The following is a 16,728-nucleotide window of genomic DNA, read 5'->3' as shown; positions in this document are numbered from 1 at the left end:
CAAACAATAGGATTAATATTCTCTTGTTTTTTTTTCATTGGAAAAATAGTACCCAAATAAAAAATTAGTCAAAATTAGCCTTAACAACCCAATTTACAGCTTGGGTGTTCACGTTAGCATTACATGTGAGCACCCAAGCTGTGACTAATGATGACATTGGCGACCCTATATTACACCAAAGAATGGGTTATCGGTGTTGAAAGGTGGTGTTGACGGCAGTTTGTGCAATAAGTTTTTTTATGAACACTTGTTAACAGTCAAAATCAACAATGAAAAGAATGGTGTTAGTATAATATAAACCACTCATGTAATGCATACGTCAACCATGTTATGGACTTACGGTGAATAATGAATGGGGTGAGTTTGGGTATGATAAATTAATAACCAAATAAAGGATTCTTGACACCTTAATAGGGCATCGGGATGCCAAGTTAGTAATTTAAACCATCTCGTGCAACACTTGACCACCAATATAACATAATTCCGGAATAGACACATAATTGTACAAATTCTTCTCGGAATTTTATAAACCTATTGGTAGGCATATTAACAAACCAACTTACATGACCCTCGAGAACTTCTCCAACATCCACTTTACTTTGAAAAAATTTCTAAAATTGGCCCTAAAACATTGAATATACCTCTCATTTTTGAAAAATGTTTTAACTTTTTCGGGCATAAAACAAAAAGTGATTGGGATGCTTTTTATAGACTCCACAAGGTCTTGAGAAGCCATTTGAGTGGTTTACACCATCCTTCTTGTCTTTAAACTATTAATTATGTGCATGTCTGCCTCCATTATCATACGGTCACCACGAACCTTTATGTGATGACCAATTAGAGAATGTATATGGTTTCAGATTACATTATATGACCTTGATATAAACTGATATAGAAACTTTTTATGAGAGTAAGGAATGGTTTAGGCGGTTAGAGCTTACCTCCCGATTTTAGGAGATTGTTGATTGTATCTTCAAGATCTTAACAGCAATCATTTGAAAAATGACTACCATATTATTTTAATGATATATAATATGATCGGTTTATTTTTTCACGTTATAAAATGGCCACAATTAGTCTTATAATATCTACAACGTAATTATAAATTTTAAAAGTTAAATCCAACATAAAATAAATATATTTTGTGAAACTATAAAATAAGAATAAAAATTACATAAATGAAAATAAAAATTTGATAAATCAAAAAAATGTTGATAATACAATTTAATACCATTAATAAAGTAATATAATTAATTACTTGAAAAAAATATGTCAATTATGAACAATATAATCATTAAAACATTATGATAGTTATATTTCAAATGACTACTGTAAAATTTTCAAACAATTGAAGAAAAATGATTATACAAAGGCTTTTTTTTAATTTTATTTTTATTTTCCATGTTAAACTCTTGCTGTATAAGTGTATTCACATTTTTTTTTGACAAAGACATTTTTACATACTCATCTTTTGTTTTATTTATTTTTTTTTTATTTACAAATCCAAATTTATATGTTGAAACAACTTTTATTTTTATTTTTATTTTTTATTTTATATGTTGAAACTTGTTATACTTGTACTTAAACCCACATTTAATTTTTAAAGTAAAATATGTCATATTGTTACCTTTAGAAAACACAAATTTTCATATGTAGTTGGTCACACGGTGTGGCTGAAGTTATTTGATTAGGGTTACTCGGTCGGGGATACTCAGCCAGTCAAAGATTATCCGGTTATTGTTTTGGTGTGTATTAGCTTGCCACACGGTATGGCTGATCCCACAATTATTTTTTTTTTTTATTTTTTTTTTTTCACCATTTTTTAAAATTTTGTTTAATTTTTCTTAGTGTTTTTATTTAGTGCATTTGTAAGTTGTCAAACCAAACAAGAGTACAACAAAAGCACACAATTAAATCATCAAAATCAATCAACGGTATATATGAAAGATCTTGCTCCCTCGTCATCAAGTGATGAAAATCAACGGTTGAGATGAAGCGAGACAGAGTGAATCCAGTATACCGCCTAGGGGTGCTAATTGAGTTGAGCAGCTCGCGAGCAACTCGTACTCGACTCGGTCAACGCTCGGTCAAAACTCGACTCGAATTAGCTCGACTCGAATTCGACTCGACTCAACATGTTAACGAGCACGAGTTGAGCAAGCTCTAACTCGACTCGATAAGCTCGTGAGCAACTCGATAATATATTATTAATATAGAATTTAAAAACAAAGTTACTATGTTTAAACAAATTGGACACTTATTAAGTCTTAATTTATATCATAAAAAAAAGAAAGAGTAAATCTTTAATAATATCTATGTATAATAAGGAAAACAATATAAATTGATCAAAACATAAATAAAGACATATAATAATAGAAGGACCAAAATTTTAACGAGCAGATCGTGAGCTACTCGACTCGACTCGAAACTTTAACGAGCACGAGTCGAGCAGGTTTTATTTGCTCGAAACTTTAACGAGCACGAGTTGAGCACATGTAAAATGTTTTCGAGTTGAGTCGAGCATCCCTCAGCTTGTGATTGACTCGCTCGATAAGCACCCCTAGTACCGCCGCACATGACGGTAGCGTCCCCAGATATGAACTTTTAGAACATCCAGATTTATACAGACAGCAGAGTTGCGCAATTAGGGTTTTCAATTCAATTTTAGCTAAAAAAAACGCAATGAATTCACATCATCTTAACACTGATCTGATCTAATTCTTCTCTACTTTTCTGTTGGATGATGGAAATGGAGTATATGCGAGAAATCCCTAATAGTCAAATGGATCGTCGCCCGAGAAAAAGACCCAGAATTTCGACCTGGGAAACCCCACAATCTTCCAAGGTGAGTCCTCTTTCTCTCTCCTCTAATTTGGTTTTTTCTTCTAATTCTTAGCTTAATTATTGCTATGTAATTGATTTGGGTTGAAATTGATAGCTGCTGCTTCTGTTTGTTTAGAATTAGGGTTTTCTAGATTAGGGTTGAATTTGATGATTTAGATGCAAATTTAGTCTTGAAATTGTTGCTGCTAAGTGGGTTTCAGCTGAAAGTAGAGAATATTTGATGGGGTTTTTGTTTTTTTGATGGGGTTTTTGTTGGGGGAGAAGAGGGGGGCTTTTAAGCAAGTTTGGTGGGTTGGTTTGGAGGTTCAAGGGTTCATCTATTATCATGATTGCCCAGTGTTGGATAAGTAGTTGCAATTTATTCTTTGATAATGCGTTGGGGGAGGAGGATATAGTTTGGTCAAGTAGTTGATACCTTGGGGGGAGAGGTTATGGTGTGTATTTTGCCTGAATTCAGGTACGATAATGAGTTGATAGTAATGCTATCGATTGGTTTCGTGTAGCGTGTGTGAGTTCTTGTTTATAAATTTGTTAAAATTTTAAATCTTTCTGCAGCATTGTCTTTAGTTTCTTTTGTGTTTTTACTGATTGATCATTTTGAACAATAGTTTTTCATTTCTTCTTGTAATTTCTTCATGAGTGTGGTTTGAGAGGGATAAATAAATTGGCATAGTGTGAACATAGATTGATTTTCTGTAAGTTAGAAATGAATCGATGACTGGTGTGTAGGCTCAGTCAGGATTATATAGTGGCCAAGAGGTTGGCAATATCACAAGCTTTGGACCAACAAGAGTACATTTGGAGCATCCTAGTCATTTTGTGAAGGGATTGAATGTTCATAAAGGCTCTCCACCATGGTGCGATGATGACAAAGATGGGCATTACATATTTGAGCTTGGAGAAAATTTAACACCTCGCTGTAATATACTGCATTGCTATCAAGCATACCTTTTTTTTTTTTTTTTTTTTTTTTTTTTTTTTTTTTAATTTTTTGCATGTGGAATTTGCATTACTTGCATCACTTGTCTCCCTTTGATAGGAAAATATGCTCACAAGCCTGTGTATTCGTTGACCCTTTTTCAATTACTTTGCGGCAGAAAATTTTAAAAGTTGTCTTTACATCATAAATTGCTGTTTTTAAAATTTGCTTCTGCTTTTAAACTGAATTGCCTTTTGAAAATCATACTGCCTTTTATAAACTACATTTATCTTTTGTTCTTAGCATATCTTCCTCCTAAAATTTATGGACATTATTAGATTATTATGAGTCAAATGAAACAAAATGTCATTGTTAGAACTTAGAAGCTTTTCGTACTACAATGATGCATTCCAGTTGGTTGGCTTTCTGATACATTTTGCTAAAGCTAATAGAATTTTTATGGATACTAACTATCTTGTTTTACTTGTATGTGCAGATAAGATTCTTAAAAAGATCGGAGAAGGTTTGTCCTATAATATCCGTATAGGAGATTTTAGATCATATTAATATCCCTGCCCTTGTCTCATATTTATTTTGTATTTATTGTCCAGGCACCTTTGGTCAAGTCCTAGAATGCTGGGATAGAGAATTGAGAGAGGTAGTTGCCATAAAGATTGTCCGAAGTATCAAGAAATATCGTGATGCTGCAATGATAGAAATTGAGGTCCTCGAGCAGCTTGGGAGACACAACAGAAATGCAAATGGGTACATGCCTTTCTATATCTTATTCCATTATGTTCTCCATTTTTTTTTTTTTTTGTTTTTTTTTTTTTTGTTTTTTTGTCAGGTTTAGCTTATCTGTGGTGAACGTGTTGATAATGGGTTAAATGAATTCATCTATGCAGTTGTGTTCAAATACGAAACTGGTTTGACTATCGTAACCATATATGTATTGTAAGTATACAACTGTCTGTGATATTATGATTTCCCCAGCTTAATGTTAAATGGGGATTAAGACATCTGGATGAATATGATTGGTTCAACAGGTGTTTGAGATGCTTGGACCAAGCTTATTTGATTTTCTTCGGAAAAACAATTATCGATCATTTCCAGTTGACCTAGTTCGCGAGATCGGGAGACAACTCTTGGAATGTGTAGCATGTCCGTGGTTATTGACCTTAATTCTCTTTTTATTTATTTTTTAATTATTCTTAATAAAGCAATTATAGCTGTCAATCGTTACGATTTTGATGAACGCATGCACTGTCTCTTTCTACTTCGAGTGTTTACATTGACCTCTTGTACTTAATGATCCATCTTTTTTGCGTCACCAAGTTTTGTCTTCTATTCTGTAGCTATAATTTACTTGTTCAGGTGAAAATTATAGTCTTTAAGCAGGTGGATTGTTATGGTACCTTATGTTTCGTTTGGTTTCCTCTTGCAGTCATGCATGATTTGCGCCTTGTCCACACTGATTTGAAGCCAGAAAATATACTTTTTATTTCTTCTGAATATGTAAAAATACCAGATAATAAGGTATTATATATATTGGGTTTTTTGCTTAATCTTTCCATTTAGATTTAATCTGTGTTTTCCTCATCTAGATTTCTATTTTGACTGTTCTCCGCCCTTGCAGATGGATGTGGACTAATAATTGTGTCTTGTTTCTTGTTTTTTTTTTTTTTTTTTTTCTCTTTTGCAGGGTACTATGAGGGAGGGAAAGAGGCTGCCAAAGTCTTGTGCAATAAAGGTTATTGATTTTGGCAGTACAGCTCATGGCACCCAAGTGCATAATTATATTGTTTCTACTAGACATTATCGTGCACCTGAGGTCATTCTTGGTATGCTTATTATCATTATTTCTTTGCTGTTAGCATGTAAGAAATTGTCATTGTTATTAAAATTTCCCTTCTCTCTTTCTTTTCTTATCTTGTTTTTTCCTTATGAAGGGCTTGGATGGAGTTACCCATGTGATTTATGGAGTGTTGGCTGTATCTTGGCAGAACTTTGCTCGGTATGCCATGCTACTACTAATGTAATTGAGATAGCTTTGGTATACACACTTCAAAATTCTGAACTGGCCTTTATATTCTTTATCATATTTTTGGCAGGGAGAGGCATTGTTCCAAACACATGAGAATCTGGAGCATTTGGCCATGATGGAGAGGGTTTTGGGCCCCTTGCCAGACCACTTGTTAAGAAAAGCTGAGTATGTGCCTAGTTTAGAAACTTCTGTCATCAATTGTTATTGCTATGCCCTATGTTGATGGGTGCTAAAAGCTATATATCTGCTACGTGAAAAGTCCTATATAATCGACAACTACTAGTATTATAGAATTGCTGCAGTTGCGAGGTTCATCTTATTTTAAAGCAATTTCACCTTTTGAGTAAAAAATCTATTTGTATATAAATGCATGAACTTTGGTGGTTGAATTGTTTTAAGAAACTTGATAGATCTGTGTATGAAAGTGTCAAGAAATCATCACGAGAATGGATAATCCCAAGACATGTAAAATGTCTCATTTGCCCTCAGAAGGGGACTAGCTGGTAGCTGGTTAAATAAACTGGTTTGACTAGCTTATTGTAGTAGGTGTTTTGACTACAACCTGGTTGTAAATAGCTCGTTGTGTAAAAATGTCTGGTAAATAGCTGCTAATTATTAGCCGTTTAAGTGTATGTAATAACTAAAAAGCTAAAGGTTTGATAAGCTAATAGGAGCTTTTTGAGCCCAAAAAGCTATTTCAATAAGCTATTTACCAATCACTCAAATTAGTTTTTTCATTTGGTCAAACTGGTAAAAAGCCTCAATAAGCTAAAAGCTCTTTACCAAACAAGGCCTTGGGTTGTAGCTGATATATGAAATTAGGAAACCTATTTGGGATAATATGAGGATTAGACAAGCATTAGTTACATTAAAGCGACACCTAGGAATGGACTTTCTTCTTTCTATTCTCTTTTTTATTTTTTTCTTTAAGTGGAATGGAAACACATTTGTTTGATCTCTTACTGATATTTGGACCTTTTTGTTTTCCTTTAGCAGTCGACATGCAGAGAAGTACATTAGACGGGGAAGATTGAACTGGCCTGAAGGTGCTACTTCCAGGGAAAGCATCAAAGCTGTTATGAAACTGCCTCGTCTTCAGGTATGTATACTTTCTTCCCCTGCCTCTGCAAGTATAAAAGTGTAGGATAAAACATATCTGAAGTGGGAATTGAACATCTTTTTCAGAACTTAGTGATGCAACATGTGGATCATTCTGCTGGAGATCTCATTGACCTCTTGCAAGGGCTTCTTCATTATGACCCTACCTTGAGAATGACAGCTAGAGAAGCCCTCAGGCATCCCTTCCTTACAAGAAACCGCTACAGGTTCTGAGTGGTTTCTCACTGTTGTCATTTGTACTTGTCCTCTTCTGTTTGTAGTAGATTAGGCATATTTATCAACTTGTTCCCTAAAAAGTGGGAAAACATTAGATTGATACCTCTAGCGCAGTTGCTTCTTCATTGCGAGCTGTAAATAAAAGGATGTTTTGAGAGGAATTCATCTTGAAGCTTATTGAGCTGAATCTTGCAATTCCAGGAAAGTACCAAAAATTTAGAAAAATTCTGATACCTTTCTTTCAGCATCAGTCTGCTGCTTTTGATTTTTTTATCTTTTTTTTTTTCCTCAATTTTGTTGTGCTAGTATACCTGAAACCTTTCTGGTATTATTTTCTGTATGTCTTGTTCAATTAATTTTCAATGTGGAAGACTTTAGCTTAATGTTTCAAAGTAGCGAATATCTGGTTATGACAATCAGATATTTGAATCGATGGCATCATTTGCTACAGAAATCTAGATCTATCCATTGATGGAAATTTGTATTAATGGTTGAATGATAAAATAAATAAATCTCAAACCCAAAAATTTACAAAAACAAATTTTTAAAAAAATCTGGTCCTGTCTGCCTAAGAATGCTTCAGTCCTTTGTTCTACAATGGCTGGTTAACATAACACCACTAGGAGGCCCTGTCAATTCAATTTGACAGTGGCCGTACAACCAATAAGAGTATCTTAATAGGCTTCCGAAATTTGATCTAACATGAAAAATTCCATCAACTTCAAGCGAAATCCTATTTCTCTGTACCTGTGTAATCAGCTGTTGTGTGACACTCAATGGGAGCCTAACTTGGCTGCTTACAAACTCCACATTGGCAAGCTTGGATTCTGTGTTAAAAGCTGAGAATGGCTCGATGTACTGATTAGCAATGAGGTGCTTGTCAAAGTATAGCTGTAAGACCACGTAGTTGAAGTCTACGTTCACCTTCTTATTTGGATTTGTGAAATTGACAAGCACTGTGATGTCAGAGTTAAGGAGGTAGCCCATGTCGAGATATGCAGCATTGAGAGATGCACTTGATATCTCAAAGTGTGGAGTCCGCGGGCGGTATACGAGGTATATTATGAGCACCAGGAGGCCTCCCAGTATTATGACTAACCATAGGATTACACAGAAGACTGCTCCAAACCATGTTAGTGGCTTGGTCCTGGTTGGTGTAGGGTACACCAAGTTATCTCGGGGCGGGGGAGCACCTTGTTCAAAGCTGACATGATGTGGACGAGGGTGCTGAGAATGGGGCTTGGGCCGTACCTGGGTGCTTCCCAGAGGTGCCCCCTCAACAAGGTGGGAAACTGGTATGGGGTGTTGCCGCGGTGGAGAACTTTGGGGGCGATGATGCTGTGGCGGGCTTGAGGGGCTATGACGTTGTGGTTGGCTTGGGGGCAATTGATGGGCAGGTTCAGAAGGGCTTATCGGAGGGCTTAGAGTGGGGCGTTGTCGACGAGGAGGTGGCAGCCTTTGCCGAGGCCTTAGATATATCTTATCAGGTTGTTGAACATGATCAGGATGATGAAGCTGACCATCCCAAGGTTGCCTTGGTTCTGGCTGAATATGCTGCGGTGCCGGAAAATCAGGCTGGTCGGGCCAGAAATGAGGATTGGTGTCTCCATACTGAGACATGAATATAGATGGTGAGGGAGGGGTGAAAGAAAATAGCGAAGCAGTGGCATTAAAGAGCTAAATAATGTAAGAGAAGGAGATAGAGTTTTTGAAGGTGGTGAAGGAAAGAAAAAGAATTGTCACTTAGAAAAACAGCTGAAAGTGAGGAAGAAGATTGATAGAAAGGTAAAGTATCACATAATAGTTCAACAAGGGAGGCAAGTAATCTTTCTTTGGCTCCCTTTTTGCTACTGTTGGTGTGCCTTAATATGCTTATCTTAATTCTATGTTGAAGAGTGTAAACTTTGTACATGCAAAAGTCTTCTATCCCTCTCCATGGATAGATGAATATTACCTTTAAAAAATAACTAAATAAATAGAAATTATTCTTCTATTATAGTTTTGGTGATTAAATATGTTTATATCAAGTAATTGCCAAATTCATGAACATAAAGTTGATTGGTGTGTCCCTTCACCAAAATAACCTAGTTTTCGCCAAAAAAAAAAAAAAAAAAAAAAAAAAAAACCGACCTTGGTACTTTAAAGGGTAATTTAATAGATATCAAGTGAATTTTATTTACAATAAACTGATGTTTGATCATTTTTCGAGTAATTTCACACCCGCTTCATAATATTTAATATTGTACAACGACCTAATTCAAGTGTTTGTAACTTTAATTTTCCCGACAAAAATAATAATAATAATAATAAAAAATCCAAACTACTTATGCATTAAAATTTTAAATTATTAGCAGTTTAAGCACCTTTTGTTAGCTATATAATCTGCTTGGTATTTGGCTCATAACTATCTTTAGCACTTCTCCAATTCATTTATTCGTTAATATTGCAACATAGGAGCTATTATGCCTAACAAAGCATCATTTAAATCTTACAAGTACAGAGTAAATGTTAAAAATTGTATATCAATAAATAAAGATAAAAAAAAAATTAATGTTATAAAAATATTTTTTGAATTGACTTTAACAAGATATCATATAATTATGTATTTTTTTTCACTCATACATCATAATATAGTAATACGATTATATGAACTCCATAGTTACAAATATACATATACATATACATATACATATACATATACATATACATATACATATACATATACATATACATATATATATATATATATATATATATATATATATATATATATATATATATATATATATATATATATATATATATATATATATAATGTTAAGTGCAAACATTGCAACATAAAAAAACTAGAGTAAATTAATACAGAGTATACTCTTCTATATCATATTAGCAATTTAACATGTCCAATATACCTTCCTTTCCTCCCATGTATTAGTGTATTACTTCGTACGAGTACATGCTACTAGCTATGCTAGAAGTGTAAGTGAAGTAGTGAACCCCTACACTTTCTCTTTACTTCAAACTTCCGAACTCACCCTTTTTTCTCATCTATGCAAACAACAAAAGCCATGCTCGGCTGGGCTTGAGTTTAACATAAAGCGCATGACCTAACATGAAATATGGCCCCTTTTTATTAGAGGACCTTGTGCGGTTTTGCCTTGTCTTATGGCCTGTTCTCATTGACTGAACTCAGCTGAACTGAACTGAACTGAACTGAGTATTTTATAAGAGAAGGAAATTAGGAGCTGAACTGAACTGAATTGAGCTGAACTGAACTGAACTCAGCTGAACTGAACTGAACTGAACTGAATTTCAACGTAAGAGAACAGGCCCTTACTACCCCTTAAAAAACATTATACTGTATAATTGAATGGGGCAAGTAATATAGATTAGGGGTGAATCTTCGGTTTGCGGTTCGGATTATGGTTAAAATTAAATCCAATATGAATTAAATCAGTTTTGGATTTCTCAAACCGAATTAAGATTTGGTCCAATCCAAACAAATCAAATTAATTCGATTTTTAATTTAAAATCCAATCCAAATCGAAAATTGTTTCCTTCTTTCGCAACATTCAAACCCAAAACCCGAACTTTTCCCAAAAAAATCTTGCAATCATTCAACATTTTCGTTAAATACATTCTTTATAAGAGAGTGAGGTGCTGAGAAACGAGAATTGAAAATTAGGGGTTTTTTTTATTTTTTATTTTTTTATTTTGGTTTATATATGAAAGGGGTTGGACAAGAAAATGGGCTTAATGTAGTGGGTCAAAATTTTGATTTGTAATTTAGCTTTCGATTTTATATTTTTAAATTTTGCCAAACCGATCCAATCCGAATTATAAAAGAAATCCAAAATGAATTACTTATTCGGTTTGGTTTAAATCCGAATTACTTTCACCCCTAATAAAGAGTATAAGAGAGATAGAGTAAGGGTTTTATTTTTTCTTCGTAATTATTATTACTATTTTTAAAAATGGCTAATAGCTAAATTATCGTTGAGAGAAATGTTAAAAGTTCAAGGTTTTACTTGTTAATAAGAAAATCTTAATTTTATGCAGTTATTAAGAATAATAAGATAATGAAAAGCAACGATTATATGTGTAAATAACATATGAACGAGAATGATTAGTAAGAGTTGCATTGAAAATACATATGTACGAGGAAAAAAGTGTGTAAAAAATATATATTATACTTGTATTAGTTTAAGAAATAACTAAAACGTACTATATAATAAAGGGGAATGCCCATAATGGTAAGCATAACCATCTTTCAAGAACAGAGTGAGTAAGTCATTTATCCGGTCAATCAATAGTATTTTGTTACAACAAATTGTAGGTCTCTAAATTTCAGCTCAATTTAGATCACCAATCAAAATTGTGCTATCAATCCTAATTGATAAGCAAGTTATGTTGAGTCTAAGGTAAAAAATGTTCTTAGTACTCAAAAGTTAGGACTACTCCGAGTAAAAAAATTCAACATGATAAGGTCAAAAGAAATTAATTTATTGCTAATAGGTTCAATTATGATAAATTCTAAACCGATACTCCATAATACTGTATACTACGTATATGTTTAGATAACATCAAAATATATATGCGGGTGAATCGATTACAAGATCACCTGGGATCGGGAGGAAAGCTCTAACCACTTGATTGAGCTATCTCTCAATGTAATAAATATTATAAGTATTTTTTTTTTTAGATGAAGTGAACAAAATCTAAATCGAAAGTAAGTCCAATCATCACGAGTCGGATCAATTTTGATTTTTGGCAAGATAATATAACTCATAAATGGAAATGGTTGCTTGTCTAAGCGGTAGTCGTACTTAACATTAAGAATGAACGTGCGGCTACAATTCGGATCAAAACTAGGAGAAGAAGCACCGTCAGATGATGGAAAGATGTTGAAAGTTGACCAGTCAATAAATCCAATGTTCAATCACCAAAATATCAATATAATCCAACCAACTTTCATCAAATAAATACTTTTATAATTGAATTTCCCCCTTTTCCCAAATCCAATTGCTTCAATTTGTTTCAGTTTCATCAATTTTACACACACTACTTGCACTCTCTCTCACTTTCTGGGAAAAACATTGGCGGTCAGCAAAATACAGCACTTTCAATTTTCTCTTTCTTTAAATTCTTCAATTTTCAGTGAATTTTGTATTAAATAACAAAAACCCATTTCAATTTTCATATTATATCTTACCTAAAACGTCTCTTTCTTGTTACCAGATTCTTCGTAGACTTGTTTACAAGTAAGTAAGTCTTTCTTCAACATTTTCGTCTTACCCAGAATTTTATTTTACTTGTTCAATGTTTTTTTATGTTTAATTTTCCTTTTACTGGGTCGTTTTCCGTGTCTGAATTAGATTTTTCTTCTTTTGAATTGTGGAATTCTAAGTCTAGAATTTTAGGTTAGAAAAAGGTGGGCAATTTTTTTAGAATTTTCCCCAAAAAAATATAATTTGATTTTCTTAAAATGTTTTTTTTTAGGTATTTATGATAGGACCCAGTTATTGTATGTTCTTTCTAGGAAGAATCCTGAGATGGGTTTGTATCAATTAGTCTGAAATTTGTTGATTTGTGTTGGGGGGGAAAGGGGGTTAGTGAGATGTTAGGTGCAGGGGATGAAGAGGGGCAAGCTAATGCCCGGAGAACTTATCTTAGGTCAGTTTCATGGTCTGATAGATCACCTAATAAGCCTAATCCTGTGTACCCTAGAGCACAACCGAGCAATAAAGCTCGGTCTTGCTTGCCGCCACTCCAACCCCTTTCGATTTCTAGGCGAACTGTGGAGGAGTGGCCTAAGGCGGGGTCCGATGATCTAGGGGTTTGGCCTCTGCCTTCTACCCCTGGAGGAAGAATTGGAAGTGGGAATTCGAGTGGGAGCTCGAAAATTGAGGTTAGTGGGAGAGAGTTTGATTCCAATAAGGATAAGCTTGCTTTCTATGAGAAGGAATGCTCGAGGATAGTGGAACATATATATTTAGGAAGTGAAGCTGTGGCTAAGAATCGCGAGGTTTTGAGGCAGAATGGGATCACTCATGTGCTCAATTGTGTTGGGTTTGTTTGCCCCGAGTTTTTCAAGGGTGATCTTGTGTACAAGACACTTTGGTTGCAGGACAGACCATCAGAAGATATAACAAGTATCCTCTATGATGTGTTTGATTATTTTGAAGATGTTAGGGAGCAAGGTGGGCGGGTTTTGGTCCATTGTTGCCAAGGGGTGTCTCGATCTACCTCTTTGGTCATTGCATATCTTATGTGGAAAGAAGGGCAAAGCTTTGAGGATGCTTTCCAGTATGTGAAGGCAGCTCGAGGAGTAACTAATCCTAACATGGGGTTTGCTTGTCAGCTTCTTCAATGTCAGAAGAGAGTTCATGCCATGCCCGTTAGTCCTAATTCTATTTTGAGGATGTATAGGATGGCTCCACATTCTCCATATGCTCCCCTTCATCTTGTACCCAAATTAGTGCGCCAACCTAGTAAATGTAGTCTTGACTCCCGTGGGGCTTTCATTGTCCATGTTCCTTCAGCCATATATGTATGGATTGGGAAGTATTGTAGCTCAATGATGTCTAATACTGCGAGGAAGGCTGCTCAGCAGGTCATTAAATATGAGAGGGCACAAGGACCTCTTCTGCCAATAAAGGAGGGTGAAGAACCATCTGAGTTTTGGGATACCCTTTCCAGTGGAGAAATCCTGAAAGTTGGTGCTGAAGTGATAGAGTCTATAGAAGGTAGGACTTTATGTAGTGGAATAGTTGATATAGATATGGCCAATAGTGATGTTAGCAATAGGAAAGTTGATGAATATGATCAAGATTTTGAGATCTTCAACAAGGCACTTGCCGGTGGGGTTGTTCCTCCCTTTACTTTGTCGAGTTCTGTGAGTGAAACTCATCTTCCTGCTCGGGAAAATGGATGGGGTAGATTGAGAAAGAAATTTGCTAATGGTATCATGAAGGGATTTTTCTTGTCACCTATTGCTTGCCAGAATACTCCATCTGTTCTTGAAAGTGGAACTGACTCCCAACATATTGGAGAAGAACCTGTTTCCCCCACTGCCTACTTATTGCAGTCTACCCTTAAACATAGCTTATCAGAATCTATCTTACCCAATACAGATTGTATTAGTGAAGGGTTTGAACAGCATGCTCATCATGCTGATTCATCATTCCCATTACCTAGTCCTTGTAGCTCGCCTGACTCTTTCTCCCCTTATCCAGACAACCGTCCTCCATTCAATTCTAAGTCCCCCTCTCTTTCCCCGTCCACTTCAGATTATTCCAGCCCTTTTACCTTTTCACCATCATCTTCAAATTGGTCAGACTCATCTAACCTTTCTTCACAACCTTCACCTTCGGGATTGGAATTGTCTGATCATTTGTGTACTAGAAATTCAGCTTTGGGTGAAACTGATTTTCAATTTAAAGAAGGGGATACAAGATCATGTGTGGATGCATTTTCTGCTATAAGTGGCTGGAAATCATCGAATTTCTGTTTGTCATGTAAAGGTACTTCGCCTTCAATTGCTGAACGCCGGGGCAGTAATCCACCAACACTGATGTTACTGGCAACGGCTGATTCAGCTCCAGCTCATGTTTCCAGCACCTTGGTTAAATCATGGTCCTTTTCTCTTCCTGACTTGGGTGAGGAGATAAAAAGTGAAAATCATTACGAGCCAAAACATGTTGAGGTCAGTGAAGTATATACAGATGACCTGATGTTAGATGCAGGTAAATTTCCGATATTAATTACAGTTATTTAATGAAATTACATGATTCATTTAATTTTTCGTGGGTATGACAATTTTTAAATATGACAAAAAAAAACTCGAATAGTTGCATTATCACAGATTTCGTTAGATTTCATGGTTGAAACTAGAGGATGATTAAAGTTTGTGGATAAATGGTGATATGATGTCAATGACTGCAACAACAGATTCTTGTTTATCTCATATATTAGTCAATTACTTATCATCTTTGAAATCTATAGAAAGCTCTTGGGTGTGTTCTTCAACAACTTAAACTATTAGCATCAAGTTGTTTTTAAATATAAGCCAATTTTTTTGGTAAATAGCCAAGTTGATCTTTATTAAGCTAATTTATCATTGTTAGAAGCTAATTTATTATAAGCTTATTTATCATTGTTAGAAATCTTATGTTTGAATCATTCAATTGACTACATGATTGGATTTGGAGTGGTTGGAAAATTGCTATCTAGTTAAATGAGGGTGGTTGAGAAGGTGCAGTTGTTTACTAATTAGGAAGTTTATTGTGCTTTGACTATATACTTGGAGAACTTCTGTTAAATTGATGCATTACTGATAAAAGTTCCTCTTGTTTAGTCTACTGTTTACATAAACCCACTGTTTTCTGTTTCGACACATTGATATTGGACACTTAACGCGTGTCATTCATTGTTGCAGATTAGTATAGAAACCGGAGAAGAAAATATTCACAGAACGTCTAAACTTGAGTTATAACCTGAAGCTCATGCTTCACCATGGAATAATAGAAGTTTGGGCATCCCAGGCAGTGCCAAGACCTTACTCTCTCTGCTTGTGAGATGTTAGGGGAATTCGAATTATATTTGCTCCTAATCATATCGGTCCTGGAGAACATATATATATATATGTACATAAATATACCTCCATGTTGTACACTCTGATGTCTAATTGTCTAGCATATTAGAGCCATATGAAGTACAATAAGAGAACCCTTTTTGCTTTCGTAGAGATTAAATTACAGCATGTAGACGTGTAGTTTCAATTGTAATACTAAATCATTACCTCTCAGTTCGAAATAGATTGTTATCATTTTCATGTTTTAAAGTTTAAGCCATTTGCATCTATGGTCGGCCAACATAATCTTATACCCTCATAAGAAATTATTGATAATACGAGTGATTAATTCAAAAATTGGGTTAATTTTTGGGTGGTAAAATTAAAACAATCCTTAATTTTATCAAATGATAAACTACAATAGAACATTTTTTGCACATAAACAATGTTAAATTTATGATTTACTTTTTTTTTGTCTTTTTTATTTGCTAAAACCACACGTGATCGTTGTAATTAATGTTTATTTTTTTTTTTGAAAAAAGTAATTAATGTTTATTTTAATACATTGAAAAGGTAAATTTACATTAGGTATTTAAAAAGTAGAGAGAGAAGTAATAAAAGTACATGAAAAAACAAAATTTACATAAGAAAGTTATATTTGCACAAATATTATTGCAAATTGGAATAAATTTTGATAAAAATTGATATTAATGGTACTTGAAAAAAAAACAAATAGGACTATCATTTTGGGACATAAAATTTGCCACAAGCGACTATCACTAAGAGATGGAGAGAGTAGTACTTTTAGCTTTTGCCAATTAAAATAATCCTTTTTATTGATGATTAATTATATTAATGGTTACATATAAGCATTGAGGTGCGTAGAACTCACATTATTGCAATAACTCAAGAATAGGGGAAATACAAAATTTTTAACAATGCCAAAGTTGGCAACATTACTTGGAATTTTCCAGATTTTGTAATTTAGCTTCACATTACCACCGTCAAATAAGT

The 16,728-nt window shown here is 34.4% G+C and overlaps 3 protein-coding genes across 4 annotated transcripts; 2 read left to right on the top strand and 1 right to left on the bottom strand.

Moving 5' to 3' along the window:
- The first annotated feature begins 2,571 nt into the window (after positions 1-2,571).
- Positions 2,572-7,386, top strand: LOC145600094 (serine/threonine-protein kinase AFC2-like). 2 transcript variants are annotated; one of them, XM_081655952.1, is made up of 12 exons: positions 2,572-2,845; positions 3,574-3,763; positions 4,260-4,286; positions 4,375-4,528; positions 4,669-4,717; positions 4,810-4,924; positions 5,208-5,299; positions 5,466-5,604; positions 5,713-5,777; positions 5,875-5,972; positions 6,804-6,906; positions 6,993-7,386. In XM_081655952.1, exons 1-12 carry the CDS (start codon positions 2,741-2,743, stop codon positions 7,137-7,139), a joined length of 1,284 nt encoding a protein of 427 aa, XP_081512078.1. In that variant the 5' UTR covers positions 2,572-2,740; the 3' UTR covers positions 7,140-7,386. The 2 variants fall into 2 exon arrangements, with proteins under 2 accessions (XP_081512078.1, XP_081512077.1); XM_081655951.1 differs by having other exon boundaries at positions 6,801-6,906.
- A 197-nt stretch (positions 7,387-7,583) lies between these two features.
- On the bottom strand, positions 7,584-8,822 carry LOC145602939 (uncharacterized). The gene has a single exon (XM_081659081.1). It carries the CDS (start codon positions 8,760-8,762, stop codon positions 7,722-7,724), a length of 1,041 nt encoding a protein of 346 aa, XP_081515207.1. The 5' UTR covers positions 8,763-8,822; the 3' UTR covers positions 7,584-7,721.
- Positions 8,823-12,081: 3,259 nt separating this feature from the next.
- LOC145601978 (protein-tyrosine-phosphatase MKP1-like) lies at positions 12,082-16,046 on the top strand. The gene is made up of 2 exons (XM_081658076.1): positions 12,082-14,887; positions 15,580-16,046. Exons 1-2 carry the CDS (start codon positions 12,760-12,762, stop codon positions 15,582-15,584), a joined length of 2,133 nt encoding a protein of 710 aa, XP_081514202.1. The 5' UTR covers positions 12,082-12,759; the 3' UTR covers positions 15,585-16,046.
- Positions 16,047-16,728: the final 682 nt, after the last annotated feature.

The sequence above is a fragment of the Chenopodium album genome, chromosome 21 (genome assembly GCF_948465745.1).
Source record: "Chenopodium album chromosome 21, dcCheAlbu1.1, whole genome shotgun sequence".
In the NCBI taxonomy this organism is placed as follows: Eukaryota; Viridiplantae; Streptophyta; class Magnoliopsida; order Caryophyllales; family Amaranthaceae; genus Chenopodium; species Chenopodium album.
The sequence above is the reverse complement of the archived record's forward strand: the minus strand, read 5'-3'. Positions and strand labels throughout refer to the sequence as shown.